This window comes from Harmonia axyridis, chromosome 2, assembly GCF_914767665.1.
Source record: "Harmonia axyridis chromosome 2, icHarAxyr1.1, whole genome shotgun sequence".
Lineage (NCBI taxonomy): Eukaryota > Metazoa > Arthropoda > Insecta > Coleoptera > Coccinellidae > Harmonia > Harmonia axyridis.
Genome location: NC_059502.1, coordinates 13179953 through 13195921, shown reverse-complemented (window position 1 = coordinate 13195921; position 15969 = coordinate 13179953). Strand labels below are relative to the sequence as shown.

At 31.4% G+C, this 15969-nt stretch overlaps 4 protein-coding genes across 6 annotated transcripts; 2 read left to right on the top strand and 2 right to left on the bottom strand.

Moving 5' to 3' along the window:
• Positions 1-555: 555 nt before the first annotated feature.
• Positions 556-2229, top strand: LOC123672010. Its single transcript, XM_045605952.1, has 3 exons — positions 556-711; positions 1588-1715; positions 1919-2229. Exons 1-3 carry the CDS (start codon positions 651-653, stop codon positions 2189-2191), a joined length of 462 nt encoding a protein of 153 aa, XP_045461908.1. The 5' UTR covers positions 556-650; the 3' UTR covers positions 2192-2229.
• A 104-nt stretch (positions 2230-2333) lies between these two features.
• LOC123672008 (microspherule protein 1) lies at positions 2334-4736 on the bottom strand. The gene is made up of 7 exons (XM_045605950.1): positions 4544-4736; positions 4390-4474; positions 4069-4336; positions 3823-4013; positions 3371-3677; positions 2842-3055; positions 2334-2652 (listed from the first exon to the last, which is right to left on the bottom strand). The coding sequence occupies exons 1-7, from the start codon at positions 4654-4656 to the stop codon at positions 2442-2444; spliced, it is 1389 nt and encodes a 462-aa protein (XP_045461906.1). The 5' UTR covers positions 4657-4736; the 3' UTR covers positions 2334-2441.
• Positions 4737-4984: 248 nt separating this feature from the next.
• On the top strand, positions 4985-6556 carry LOC123672009 (exosome complex component RRP42). The gene is made up of 5 exons (XM_045605951.1): positions 4985-5229; positions 5300-5496; positions 5553-5718; positions 5941-6120; positions 6250-6556. The coding sequence occupies exons 1-5, from the start codon at positions 5182-5184 to the stop codon at positions 6508-6510; spliced, it is 852 nt and encodes a 283-aa protein (XP_045461907.1). The 5' UTR covers positions 4985-5181; the 3' UTR covers positions 6511-6556.
• A 997-nt stretch (positions 6557-7553) lies between these two features.
• LOC123672006 (poly [ADP-ribose] polymerase) lies at positions 7554-15965 on the bottom strand. Of its 3 annotated transcripts, none has more exons than XM_045605945.1 (14): positions 15811-15965; positions 15552-15694; positions 14936-15077; positions 14706-14872; positions 14333-14520; positions 13850-14045; positions 12987-13282; positions 12610-12925; positions 11411-11688; positions 11051-11192; positions 9915-10286; positions 8869-9366; positions 7986-8167; positions 7554-7907 (listed from the first exon to the last, which is right to left on the bottom strand). In XM_045605945.1, exons 2-14 carry the CDS (start codon positions 15657-15659, stop codon positions 7835-7837), a joined length of 2958 nt encoding a protein of 985 aa, XP_045461901.1. In that variant the 5' UTR covers positions 15660-15694; positions 15811-15965; the 3' UTR covers positions 7554-7834. The 3 variants fall into 3 exon arrangements, with proteins under 3 accessions (XP_045461901.1, XP_045461904.1, XP_045461902.1); XM_045605948.1 differs by having other exon boundaries at positions 15866-15963; XM_045605946.1 differs by having other exon boundaries at positions 15856-15953.
• Between the last annotated feature and the right edge of the window lie 4 nt (positions 15966-15969).

Genomic DNA, 15969 nt, shown 5'->3' with positions numbered 1-15969 from the left:
TGGCGTCGTGGGCTGAGCATCTCTGAGAATATCGAAACATCTTGGGATATTAGTCCATTAGTCCGCTAAATGGAGATGGTGAATAAGGCAGGGAATACTAAATGCCTCGGTGTCTGCGGGATAAAACTATATGAACCTATATGAATTGATACTACTTATAACTTTGGAACCCTGTTGTGAAATCATTCCTTGAAAATAATGAAATTATATCAATACTCATCGTATGTAGGTACTTAGGAAATATCGTGTATAAAAGTATCTATCAAGTAGCAGTCAGAAAGCAATCGCTTCAGTGAGAGGGATAAAATACTAATTGTATGGTTATCAATTTTAAGGCTGCCTATCGAATAATTTACACAAATCTTGGTTGTTTCATTTTTGCCACACACGTTGAGGTAAATAGTGAAGTCGACCGTTTTCTGATCAAGAGTTGTGAGACATTCATAAGTTGCATTAAATTCAATAAAACAATAACTGGATTCTCAGGCAACCTTATCTTCAAAATGCGAATTATATTGTGAATCATTAATTTATCTAAACAATATAAAACATCGATCGATATCGAAAAGATAAGCGTTTCAATGCACTAGTTTTTAAAATGAGATTCTGTGAAGGTGTAAAGAGATCCCACCATCAAAAAATAAATCGAAATGAATTGTTTCAATAGTGTACTTTTGGTTTTGTTGATCTTTTACTTCAGTCCAGCATGTGGTAAGCCAATTTGATGATAGATATAGCGCTTTTTTCTACATTACAATTGTTAGTTTCCTGTATTGTTTGTAATGTCCCAAGATTATCTCTAATACTATTTGCTTGTTCATCATTATGATTCAATATTTAGTTGACAAACTTAACCAATGGATTACGTAGAATTTCTTATAGAATCACTTATGACCCAACCCGAATCTGAATTTCATCAGAATCAGTAGTAAAACGCGAAATATTACGATCCCGGAAATTCTACTGTTGCGCATGCGCAACGTACAATAGGAAAAGCTGGAATTTCCGATCCAAAATTATTAAATTTTACCGAAATTAGAGAAACAGGATGCCAGGCTGAAGGATTATCCACAATTAATGAGTTGGATTGAGATCCTCAGAGTTCATGTAACTGATGGATCTGACTCTTTTTTTCTAACACTTCCTACACTTATTGCCTTCTTCTGCTTTTAGTTTTCTATGTAAATAAGTTGCATCTCAAAAAGGTCTTATCTTCTTTTGGAATAGCTGAATAAAATTGATTTTTTCCGTTGAATTCATAACCCTGTATCTTCTGTAAGGAACAAGGAAGGGGTTATATTGTAATCCCATTTTTTCCTTATTCTAATTGCATTAATAATAAGTCATTAATTTGTACAACACATAAAGAATTATTTCACTTCTTGTTCTGTGTAGAATGTTCAGGAAACATATTCCCAAAAGAATAATAACAATTGTTGAATGATGTATGAAAAAAAAAAGTGTGTAATTCATTTTCAAAATTAATTTAATTTTTTTGAATTTAATTGTCTTTTTCTTCAGGAATCAGAAAAGGATACAGTAAAAAAGTTATTTGAAAATACACATTTTCAATGTTTCTTATTTCAGGTTTGAAATGCTATACATGTTCTACAACAAGTACCGATTATGACGATAATTGTGTATCATCTCCAACTGAAGACATGAGCCGTGACTGCAACAAGAAGTATTGCAATATCATAAGAGTAGAAGATAAGGTGAGAAATAAAATCCTTTATAGGTGGTGTCCAACTGTGTTATACAAATGATTATGTAAACCAAATTTCAAATCTATAATTGAAATGAGAAATTTACAACATAAAGTTATTCATTTTTATCGAATCCATCATAACATTTGACATAAGTATTGTTATGTAAGTTGTGAATTCCCCTCTTATCAATACCTCTTGGTTTATTTTAGGATCCCAAAAATCTTATTGCCTCCATGTCTAGAGGTTGCAGTGATGTCTACATGAATGGAAAGTCTGAAGATTATACACACATAGTATACCAAATGTCTTGTAAAGACGATTTCTGCAATTCAGGTAGTGGAAAGACTGGTTCGGATGGAGGACATAATTACCTCGGAGATAAATCCACAATATACTGTCCTGGTACAGAATCGTCAGCTTCAGTGCAATATATTTCAATGATTTTAATAATTTCATCTATTGTCATGGTACTCCGAATATGAGTTTGTAGTTATCATTAAAAAAAATATTTATTATTTTATTTAGTCCATCATTAATTCACCTCTTCAAAACAAGGCACCATCCTTATCCAACAAAGTAATATTTTCTCTCTTTACTAAGCAGGGAGTTTTACTTCAAAGAAAATTTAAGAACTACTGATATCATTTATTATTTTACAATGAATATGTACTTTACATGCTATAAACTCAACTCAAATTATCACAATATTTGAAAACAAACACCAACTGCACTTCAATGAGATGAAACATTGTAACGAGTGGATTCATTATGAATAACCCTAATAAGGTCATGATTAATCGAGAAAATAAAACGTAAACTTGAAATTTCTACAACCGCATTGTCATACAATCTTATTTTATTTCCAGAATAAATAGGTCTTCCATCAACAAAGATTGGTCTTTTACCCTCCGAAGAAAGGTAAAATTCACCGGTATTCCTCAATCTGAAAAAATATAAAATCATAAATCAGATAGAAATAGGAAGTTTTAAATTGAAATGATGTGGAAGTTATGATGAAACTCGAGTCGTCCAGTTTTAAGAAAAGGAGATTTATTTAAATTATCTAGAAAATTTCGAGTGGCTATGCAAAAGAATCAGTGATATGAGATGTAAAAAAATCTTTTTCACATACCTTAAGGTAGCTTGTCTTCTGGATATTTTGTGAGCAGGGCCTTCCAATGATAGGTCAATATCAACCATATGGCCTTTACCTGATCGTCCTATGGTTATTTCCCTACTACGCATTAAGTATCTGACCATTCTTCCCCTCAATACTGCAAGCGTTTGACTATCTAGTTCTCCTGGACAAACCCCAGTGACAGAATCTACTAAGACATTCCACCTGCCTGATAACAGAAAAATCAAGGTTTTAAAATCAATTTATACAATCATTTAGCTTCATTGATAAAACATCTTAATACTGTAAAATAATAAAAAATGAATATATAAAAGTCTAATACACTTTGCCTGAAATACCGTCAATCTTTTTTCATAGATAAAATCAAAGAATTTTGAACGAATTTGAACCTCAATTAAAATTATAAATTAGAAAAATATTCAAAGAATATTGTTCGAAAAAGTCTTTAAGGAGCTAATTTTTTTTCAAAGCGATTAAAGCGCATAAGTTGATAAGCATGCAAAAATTACTGATCAAAAGTTACCGATTTCGTTCTCTAAATGTCGTATTTCTTTAACATTTCTCCTCTGCTGTAACTTCAATTCTCTATCAAGAATTTCATCTGGAGGTTCACTGAGTTCAGAATCTTGAATTATATCTTCTGCATCATTGAATGTCATTATAGGTCTACCAGAAGTACTAAGTGGCCCTAATACTTGGTCAGGAAGAAGGTGATACATTTTGAGGCTTTGCCAGTGCTTGAATAAAGCTGCCGCAGTTCGTCCTGAATAGAAGACATCTGGATTTTGGGAAAGTAGATCAGCGAAGGTTTCAATTGTAGGGTTAACACTCTGCAAGATAGATTGATTTTTGATGACATAGTTAATAAAGTATATATATTGATAAATAAAATTAATAAAATTAAAAAAATTAAGATACTTCCAGCAGAAGACAATTGCTATAGATATAAATAATTTAATATACTGTATCAATTACCGATTTTATAGTACTAAGTAAATCTTCCTCTTGAGTACTCCATAATGCCTTGTCTTGCACAGCAGCAACCATATCAGGATGTAAGTTTCTCATTGCAGCAACAGCCACTCTAGATACTGCTTGGTCATATAATAACGCATACCACCTTTGTTGTAATTCTTGAACAGTGAATTTACAAGAAAATTTTGTTCCTAAAATTTAATAATACCATTATGATGAATTTGCCTGTAAAACCATCAATATTACCTAAATGAACAGTCTTTAAATCATTTGTCTGCTGAACACCAATAATCAATGCCAAATCATCTGTTGGTTTCCAACGTCCTAGATCTTTTGTAGCGAAATGGCTTGACTGCCTTCCTTTCTTATGTTTTTTAGAACTTGTTGGAATTGATTTAGTAAAAGTTTTCCTTTTGAATTCAGATGTATGAGTAACAGCATTCGAAGAAGATGCTAGAGGTGGAGAAACAACAGAATAATCTGAATGTATCGATTGAGTTCTTGAACGATTGTTCTGAAAAAATACAAATTGAGAAATCTTGATAAAATCTATAAATGCAGTCTTACTTTCAGATTGGAAACTCCAGGTAAACCCAAACTGTATTCCACCAATTCATCATCGAATTTTTTTCGTTTAATCGACCTATTGGAGCTTTAAAATAAAGTTTAATGAAAATTATTATTTTGCCTTTTTTTTCATAACCTATAAATTGACTATTACCTTCTTCGTCTTGTTTCCGTCGAATCCATAAATAAATTATTAGAAGGAAATAGCTCATTTCGATCCATTTTATTACCTAATAAATCTGACTCATTCATTGCCATATCTTCCATTTTATAAAAAAGTTATTCAATTCAATCTTCTGAATAGAAAACAATTAATTTTAATTGTATACAAGACAACAAAATAGACAATTCTTCACAGAATATTCTGTTTCTGTTGAGACATTTCTCTGTGTTACTGCAGAATGAATAGAAAATGAGGACGAATAGGAATTAATGGAAAATGAGAAAATAATGATAATAACTATGAGACAAATTTCAGCCTTATTATCAAATAATAATAAAAAATAGTCTTTAAACTCAAAAAAAATGTTTTTCTACTGGATCGTTTGAAAGGTTCTATGATAAGGATACTGTATGACTATTGATGGTTAGTTTCATTTTTAGGTTAATATAAACTCCAAAGTTTATTTTCAAACTTGATCATCCTGTTAAATGGAAATAGCAATTTGCTCAAAAACAATCATTAATTGAATAAATATTAATTGAAGTTAGTTGTTGAATGAGTCATTCGAATATAAATATATTCCAATTGAAACTTATCTAAGAAAATATATTTCTTTTTTAATAGCGAAAATGAATTTGAGCGAAGGCGAAAAAACATTCATACTCCACGGGGTTGAGGTATTATTTATTACGATTTCTTCAATCTCGTTTACTCGATGAGCGTTATTGTAAATGTAGTTCATTACAGATGAATTTTCGAGTAGATGGTAGAGAAAGAGAGGATTATAGACCTATGGAGTTGGAATTAGATGTTGTGTCGCATGCATTTGGTTCTGCTAGATTACGTTTAGCTAACACAGATGTGTTGGTAGCTGTTAAAATAGAGGTTGATACTCCTTTTCCAGAAAGGCCATTAGAGGGTAAAATAGAATTTTTTGTAGATTGGTGAGTCTATACTCAAGCATAAGGTCTTGATCTTTCTAATTGTATAACCATTTCAGTTCTGCCAATGCTACTCCAAACTTTGAAGGTAGAGGAGGTGAAGAATTAGCCATAGAATTATCAAATTGCCTCTCTTCAGCTTACAGCTCAAATGAAGTTCTTGATTTAACTAAACTCTGTATTCTGAAAGGGAGGAAATGTTGGAAGCTATATGTTGATATTCTGGTGATTATTTATTTATTCTATAAAATCCTTGTTGATTTATTATGGTTTGCTTATGTTTAAAGTCTGAGACTATCTAATAATCTTAAATAGAAAATATGTCAGCTTAATATAGAACAAACATTTGGTAATTAGGAATGACCATAATCACATCAATTTATTTTTTAAATACAAAAATATAAGCTAGTAAAAAAAAACAGATTTATATATAACTTAATTTTCTAGTTATTAGATGTTGGAGGTAATTTATATGATGCTGTATCTATAGCTGTTAAATCAGCTTTGTGGAGTACCCAGGTGCCAAAAATAAAAGCATTGAATGTGGATGGTTCTAATGTGGATATTCAAGTTCTTGATGATATTTACAGTTGCACAAAACTTGAAGCATCAGGGGCTCCCCTTATGGTAAATACAAGCGTTCCTTATTGAATTGAACAACATGAAAAAATATCTACTACTTTGATTTTATAAATGAGACCATGAATCTCAAGCCCTACTTACTATATGTCATCATTACCCATTTTGTATTTTCAGGTAACTATTTGTAAAATAGGTGAAAGATGTGTAATAGACCCAGATGCAGCCGAAGAACAATGTTCTTCAGGTGCAGTAGTTGTTGCTGTTAGTAGAGGTCACATAAGCACCGTTTTGCAAACAGGAACAGGATCATTTCATCCAGATACATTGAAAGATAGCTTGAATCTTGGAGTTAATATTGCACAAAAAGTTGAAAAGGTCTTGCTGAAAACCCTTGAAGAAATCCAGCCAAATCAGGATATAGGATTCCTGAAGTGATATGTTGGCAGTCTGTTGTTATCAAAAATATATGTATTTTTTTTCATTTTGTTACTTTTCTTCCAATTTTTAGAAACTATTTCATGTTTTAAAAAACCCCTATTTTTCAACATCACATAGATCAAACTTTTCAGAACAATATTGGAACATTAATTCGTCAAAAGAAAGCTCTAAAAACTAGAGGAATCCTTACCAATTATCCCGTGATGGAAAACAAACTGTGTTAGGCCTACTTACGATGTCAATATGAATTAAAAAAGTTAACTTTTTTGTTGGAGAATTGGATATTTTCTACACCAATTGATTTAGTTGATTTGAAAGTGAACGGATTCATTTTCCTTGTCAAAAAATTCTTTGAATATTTAAAACAACATTAAATTCTAACCTTAAATGGATTGTTATAGTTAAAATGTGAAAGATCTTTGCAATGACATACATATTCAAAATCATATAAGAAGTTCATAAATAACATCAAAATAACTCATATAAGAAGTTCATAAATAACATCAAAATAACCTTCACAAAAAAAAACCTTGGAATTAAGCAACTATAAACAACTAGCACTTCGTTCATACTTCCGAGTAACGACAATGACTCCATGTTATGTAAAATGCATTTGTAGGTCTTTTGAATTTTACTTTTTCAGAAAATGTTTATGCGAGTTGAAAATATCCCCTTTTATTTGCTCAGTAAGAATCACACTGCAAATTCGATACATTTGCAATGATTGTTCGTTTTTGAGTACATACATAGATTTCAACAAAATAATCAAAGTTTTGTGAAGTCAATTGATAGCTTTTGGATAGTTTCATATAGTAAACCCCTAACTCTTATGAAAGTTTAAGATTTTGTTAAAAAACATTCAACCGCAAACTATTTGAATTTTGTATAAATTGAGTATTTATTTCTAGTTTTATAATTTTGAGAATTTCATTATTGGACAATTATTTGATGCAACCTTGAATTTTATCAGGACTTCACAATACTATCTATGTATTATGAATAATTGGGAAAAATTGATTGGGAAAAAGTATTAGAGTGAACAATTTCCAAAAATATATTCAATGAAAAAGTACAAACTACAACAAGTATAATTATAGATTAAATTTTTTTCTCAGATCAATATTTTAAAATGAGAAAATCAAAAAGAAAACTACAACAAGTACAAGTATAATAATAAACCAACATCTTATAATAACATAAAAAAACGTAAACTTTGAGAGAATTATTTTCCTCAATTTGAGTATATGTTATAATATAGCAGGCTACTTTAAGTAACAAGTACATAAAAAAGTACTTTCAATAAAGCATAAATTGATAACAGTTAATACTTATATTTGAAATTCAGTTTGACCAGGTACTTCGCTTTTACTTGGGCAACATCATAGACAATGTATCTAAAAATGCATTAAGGAAACTTGTTGAAAAGATCATGTATATTTCGCCTACTCTACTTCACTCAAATAAAAGGATACTCATTATAAAGTAAATGTCCACCATCAAGACCAGATATCTTAATGGGTTTACCCAAAGGAACTTCTACATCTTCCAATTTTTTAGACTGCTTTGGATCAGGTGCCGTTTTCCCCAAACCTTTAGTACTATGTTTTCCAGAAGGCAATTTTTCAATATATTTAGCTTTGGTCAACTCATGCATCTAAAAATAGTTCAGAATTAATGCATAAAATTGTAATGGAACTTATTAGCACAACAATTGTTTCATCAACAATCAAATATAATAATGCTAATACAAACTTCTGTTTTGAACTAACATGCAAGTCATATTAGGGGTATGGTCTGTATATAACCTAGGTAACTGTGGTTAGTAGGTTGGTGGTCAGTATAAGTCAAATTCCTCAAAAATCAGGGACTACTTCCTCAAATTTCGGTGAGTTATCTGTCACCAGAGCAACCGTACTTTTATTCTGGTTAGGATCGGTAACCACGCCCACTCCGTTCGGCAGTTATCATTTTAATTTTCAGAATATTGTTTATGAATATTTTCCACGACATCTAACACTCAAAAACTTTATCATTTTAGTTATGAAACAAATACTTTTCAGAGCCATTAAGAACTATTAGTTATTTACAAATTGAAAGAGATCAACCATTTATAACCTCCAAAATTCTGTCAATGAAAAATTTAGTTGACCATTGACAAGTGTCAAGCGGTCCGTAAATACGTAGCAGGTTACCTGAACCATTGAAAACCACTAGTAACCGCTCTGAAATTCTCGGCGATATACTGATCATACCCTAGGTGAAATACCTTAAAGACCATGGTAAAAATCCTGCAAATTTCTATTATATGTTCAAATTTTGAAATTAATCAATAATTTAAGAATTTTTTTTACTTACATTTCCTAAAGCAACCTCACACAACAGCATAAGACCATGATTGTTTCCGGGAGAAGTGAAACAATAATTTGCTGATTTCGAAACCATGTCGGCAAAGTAAATACCTTTACCAAACATGTAACCAGTAGATGGAGCTTCTGGGGGTGCGATACGCAACCCTTGTGATAAAATACCGCCGAAATTTGTAGTCCTACTGCCGTGCCACAAGAGCATGCGATTATGTAATTTTTTAAATGGTTTGAACCTCTTTTCTTCCCCTTGTCTTTTTACATCAAACAGATCCAATATTTCAAGTTCATAACTTTGATGAGTTTCTGCATGTGTATTTTTAACATATTCTTGGATAAGTTCGAATTCTTCGCTGGTCTTGGGAATGGATTTTATTTCGGTATTTAATTTTGAATAATAATGATCCAAGGACGAATCTGATCCAGCAGATTTCAGTAAACTATATGCAACCTCAAGTTCCATCAGACTATCAAGCATTTCGATTTTTTGCTGTGAATAAAAAATTTATAAATAATTATATGTAATGTATTGACCATATTCACCGTCGCCATATTGTTGTGCGACAATATCAACTACCCAGTGTTCCCAACAAAGAAATATTTAGTTAACTAGAAAAATTCCACAATATAAAGTTTATAAGTGAAATTTATGTGTACCTTTTCTGACTGCTATACCAGATAGGCTTGTTTGGGACAATATTCCGCAAAAATTTCACCTTTTGGAAATAAAAACATTAGTGAAAGGTGGTTTTATGAACAATTTAACTGTGGCCGAGTGTATAAATGAAGGCTTCGCTCCATTTTTGGAAATAGTGGAAGAAAATTCTCTATGGCTGATAGTTATTTTGATATTAGCGGTATTTTTCTAGTAAACTCAATATTTCTCCGTTGGGAACACTGGGTAGTTGGTATTGTCGCACAACAATATGGCGACGGTGAATATGGTCAATTAAGTCATTTTATATGAAAAATCTCTTGACATAAGTTTTCAACACTTTCATCATGCAAGATTGAATAAAAATGATTAACAGAACGAACCTTTATCATCTCTGGGGTTTTCAGCAGAGGGGGATTGTCAACACCAAAATTGTGTGGAATGAATGTATAGAACCTGTTGGTACCATCTATGAATTTATTTTCCTGGACATTTTTCGAATCCAAAGATTTCTGCAATTCAGTCAGAACTCCATATGCACTAAGTATTTGTTTTTTGCTCAGTTTTCCCAAAGGCATTTTTTCAGTGTCTAATTCTAGTTCCAGCATTGTCTGTTTCATTTGTTTTACATCGAAAATCATTCTCATTAGATCGGAAACTCCTTTCTCCAGGTTACTAGGAGCATCAGTAACATCGATATTTTTCATTTCTTCTTCACCATAATCAATATCGATAGGATACATTTTACCGGGAACCTAGGAAAAAATAATATATATTTTTCAAGCAGAAATTAATTTCTGACCCCAAAAAGGAATTTTCTTCACTGATATCAATGGCTGAAGTCAACTCAAAGGTGAGTTTTTTTAACAGAAGGTAGAATTCAACAAAATAAAGACGCCTATATAAAATATGCAAGATTTACTCTTAAAGAAGGTGAGATTGTCTGCACATCAAACTAACAGTGAAAACTTTGAACAACTTCTGTGGATAATTTCGATAAATTTTATTGATGACTATTTGAACTTCGCTATTTCCAAATATTTTATATGACAATTTTGCAGTTCAATTTTTTGTATGGGGGTAGAACTCATCAGAATTTGAATAAATTGTCTAAAAATAATAATGGAAGCATAGCAAATTTTTTCAATTATAACCATTCTAAGATCGAAGAAAATGCTTTATTTGCAGATAATTATTTCAATTCATCGTCTGATTTATCGAGAAACACATGTCCACTAAATTTATATTGATTTTAGGTGGAGTTCTAGAGTAAATAACACACGATCTTATCAGGGGTCATATTATTAGGGTCTTTTATGTCAATTTCTCAACTTTGTCATATAGCATAATTTATAAAGGAGATTTTTGGTAAAATGGTTCATCTTGACGAGTTTGATCACTTATTAAAAAAATCTTTGAATGCACCTTGTATTTTCAAAAGAGTTAAGTAAGAACAAGGATTAAATAAATTAAACATTTGTACTTATAAAACATGTAAATACAAAAATGAGAAATTTACCTTAACAAAGTCATGTCTATCCTCCCACATATTTCCACTCTTTTCTTCATAGAGTCTACAAAACTCACTTTTTGCTAAATGCAAACTAGCAAATGAATCCACTTTATTGGATCCTATAGTTGTTCCAGTACGACCCCATGACCTACAATAATTCATCTTTATGTTGATAATAGAAATTTAAGGTTTTTTTTTTTTGATATTTTCGATCTACAAAATATTTAAGCTAGAAGAAACATAATTTTTAAATTTCAGTGAACATCATGAGTAGGAAAGTGATAAAGGTGATTTTGATATCATGCATAACTGAATCAATCGAAAGAAGACTGAGTAAATCAAATTAAATTCAAAATTTATACTCACCTAAAGACCCAATAAGAATCTCCTTTGTCCGATTTCAATAGTTGTAATTTGTAGTAACTGTTTCTTTGTTTTTGTATGTCAACTATGCCCAACACTACAGTGTATTTGTCACCATCTTCTTGGTACACATGCGCTTTTTTTTCTAGGCCAGAATCAGGATCAACAGCTGTTCCACCTTTAACAGTCAATTTCACTTTACTGGGACCGGATTTTGTATAGAAGCTTTTAGATGATTTCGATTTACTACTTGTAGGTTCAGGTGGCAGACGAGTAGTTGGCTGCAATAACAATAGTACTATTCTTCAATATGTTTGAATAATAAAAAATTTCAAGTTATGACAGCTAGTATAAAAAAACAAAGGAGTTTCCACACAAATATATTTGTGGAAATTACTTTGTTTTATTTTAATCGTTCAATTGTATAAACATTATAATTTCTATATGGATATTATGAGATACCTATTTCAATGAAGTCATTTATTATACAGGGTGGCCATTTGAAAACGAAATAGACGAGATTACAGACGAAATAAAGTTTTTCGATAGAAATGCTCGGACAGGTCGATTTCTGTTTCGAGGGGGACAACTTAAGATGTAGGTTAAGGACGCATAGCGCTTCAACCCTTGCTGCTACAACCCCCACCCCCAATTTTTGAATAGGGAAGATGGGGTGAGTGATACCTCAATTTAAAGGTATTTTTATACTGATTTCAGCACAGTAATTGTTTTTTCATTTTATGCATTAGTTCTCGAAATATTCATGCGTTAGTTAGTTAGGAAGGAAGCCACAGTCATGTTTGTTTTGAAGCTCAAAATGTCGATTTTTCACAAAACACTACAAGTGCCATGAAAACACTACTTCACTTTCAAATACTTAGTTAAGAATATTTCGAGAACTAATGCATAAAATGAAAAAAAAATTACTGTGCTGAAATCAGTATAAAAATACCTTTCAAATGAGGTATCACTCACCCCATCTTCCCTATTCAAAATTTGGGGGTGAGGGTTGTAGTAGCAAGGGTTGAAGCGCTATGCGTCCGTAACCTACATCTTAAGTTGTCCCCCTCGAAACAGAAATCGACCTGTCCGAGCATTTCTATCGAAAAACTTTATTTCGTCTGTAATCTCGTCTGTTTCGTTTTCAAATGGCCACCCTGTATATTTAAAAATAATGTAAAATTGTTAAAATTCGCACATACGTCTGATCCCCAGTCGCAGATTTTCTTTTCAATTATCAGATCTGGAATTTTTCCCGCTTTACCAACTGCGTCATCTACAAAGGATTCTGGCACAACTTGAATATCCTTCGATCTAACATCTAGCATTCGAGAGCCCATCTTTTCTACATCTTCCTCAGACGCTATCACAGCCATGATGTTTTCATTAATACTAGTAACAACTTTCCCACCGAGTTTTGTGATTTGTTTCTTGAGCTCATCTTTTCCTCTTTGAGGTTTTCCCAAGATAACAAATTGCATATTATACAAAGCTGGAGCTTCTCTTTCTACCCTAGGTCTGAAAATTATTTATTTATGTAGCACTCCTAAACAGTTCTATGAGAATTAAAATTACTTACTTGTCATCAGCTTCATCTTCTTTCTTCACAGCACCTGTAGGACTGACATCTTTGATAATTCTTGTTCTGGGAACGTATTTGTATCTTTTCAAGAATGAATATTCTTTTTCGAGTTCCTTAGGTACTTTGAAAGGTCTTCGAGCTGGAGTTTTCGTGATATTGTTACATTTACTCCATTCAGTTAAATCTCCATGACATATATAACCAAGTTTGTTATAAACATATTGACCACCGTGACATACTTTACATGGCTCAAGAGCACCAAATGTCATGATATCAGCTAATCGATCCAGAATCTGAAAGAGCAAATGTAACACATAAAAACAAGATTATTTTCAACAAACAATCCTTGGAGAATAAGAATAATTTTAAAGGTTCAGAAGTCAAAATTCAAAATACAAGTTTTGTTTTCAACAATATTTCAAGTTTCCATTTTCCAAATTTTTTCTAATAGAATACATTTCAGACTATTTGGAACAATTTTGTTTTTGTGTCTGTCTATTGGACTGTGTACAAATTCTTGTTACAGACTTATTTACAATTCGTATTAGATTTCCATGGGGTATGCTGTTTGTTCTGCAGATAGTCTCATAAGAATTGCAGTTCCTTGTGAATGGGCAAAATTCACTAGAAATTAATTTCTCAGGTTTTACTATTAAGATTTTCATGAAGTTTAGTTATTCTTATTAGGTCACAAATTTTTCAATGAGAATTGAAGTTCTTTTTAATTTAAGGTGCACTTATGAAATCACCAATAGTTCATGTTATACTAAACCAATATTGATGAAATTCAGTACGGATATTCAGATTGGACAAACTATTTATCATGTTTATCATGAATATATTTTATTATATAAACTTACCGCATCTTTCCCCGAAGGTATTTCTTGATCGTTATATTCCAATAAATCTGTCATCTCTCCCTTAGTCATTTTCTTCAGTTGATCTCTATACTTATAAAGAACAGTCAAATGCTCTTTATATAATTTCTCTTCTTCTGTGGGTTCCTCTAATTTTGGTTTCTTCACTTCCTCTGGAATATCTTCTTGCTTGATAGCACTGAAAATTCAAATACTTATTCAAATAACAAAAAAGGGTTTCAATAATTAATTTATTTAATATGAACATGACCATTTGCTCCGTACATTGAACAATAAATTTGAAAAAAATTAAACATTTATTGTGAAAATAGAAAACAAATATCCAATAAACAGTTCAAAAAAATTAAAACAGCCAAAATAATCCAAATAATTATTAAGAATATTTCACTCTTAAAACAACACATTGAGGCTTCAAATAAATACAATCAACATGCAATCATAATATCACCATCATATAATACTTACGGAATTTGTTTCAAAGCCTCTTTTTGATCCTCTTTAGACAAGGATTTGAACCCAGGCAAAGCAGAAGCTGCCTCATAAAACCTCAGGTCAGAACGCAACTTGGCAAAACATGAAAGATGATGCCACATATCTTGACCTCCATATTTTTTGCCAACTTCTGTTTCAAAGTCTTTCTTAGAGATTCGAATCTGTATAATGGAATGACATTAATAAGAACTGAATCCAATAAAATGCACATTCATATTCAAATACTTATAAGATTTTTTTCTGTAAATATTGCAAAACTGCAGAACTTATCATGTGTGTTAAGTAGGAATAAAATAATTATCTTAAACTGCACAAGAATCAATTACTTGGTTTCAAACTAACTCACTTCTTCTTTCATTATTTTGAGTTCACAGCCTCGACAAGTAGCTCTACTTGACTTAGAATATTCAATAAGAAAATCTTTGAGTGCTGCATTTTTCAAAGCTGCAGCAGTAGCATCTCTCTTCTTGCCTCTTCCCTTCTTTTCAGGCAATATCACACTACCAGCAGCAGCTTGAAATATATGTAAGCAAATATTAGAAATGCTTCATAAACTACATGCTGCAACAAAATTACCTATCTTTTCCCTTATTTTCTCTTGATCTGGTAAACGAAGAGTTTCAAAATTTTCTATATCGTCTACAGTTTTGGGTCTCTGCTTACTAAAGAAGCACATTTCATGGTACCACTTGGTAATTTTTCCATCAAATACCGGAGACTAAAAATAATAAGAAAAATACTCTTCATGTTAAGTAGATATATAGCTTATTAAATGTTATTTACACAACACTAAAATATACATGAGTATGACATCAATATAGATTTCCATTGTTGCTGATGTTAAGACAAAAATAAAATAAACACAAACATACAATCCAAAATCTGCACAAACAGGATCCTTTCATTCATATCTTAATCCTACTTACACTTATTTTTTCTCAATATATACATTATATCTTAATGCTCTGATGGCAACCAAAGTTTAATATAATCAGGTAGCTCTTTTGGAGTTCCAAAATGGTGTTTAAGCGAGATATCTAATTTTTTTTCTGTAGATTTATAAATATAAATATGTTCCTACTTGAAGAGATATACTGAACATAGTTCCCTAGCTTTTTGTTGGTATGGGTGATAGTGAGTAAATATTTAAATCGAATAATATGGCTTTAACAAGCAGTTAGCAGATACATACCTGAACCATAACAGCTATACGAAGAGTTCCCTGACCAATTGGAGAGTTGCATCCTTTGCAACCGGCACGACCAGTTTTAGCATATTCTGCTCTGTAAGGCAAATCCATTATGCCTTAGTTACTTTATCTTCGGATTAATCAATCTGAAAATATTTATTTTCGATAAAATTTCCACCTAACATATTTCTGCCAGGACAAGCTTAAATATAATGTCTCCAATATTTTTCAAATAATTCAATGAAACCTTTATCATAAATACCTGTTGATGATTTATATTACTACAACAAACTTTCAAATCAAACACCTTTTCATACCAAATATCTGGATCCTTCAAATAACAAATAATCTTTTATGTTGACCGGAACTTCGTTTTACGATCTGTCAACTAATACGCGGGAAATTTTGTATAAGTCCTTTT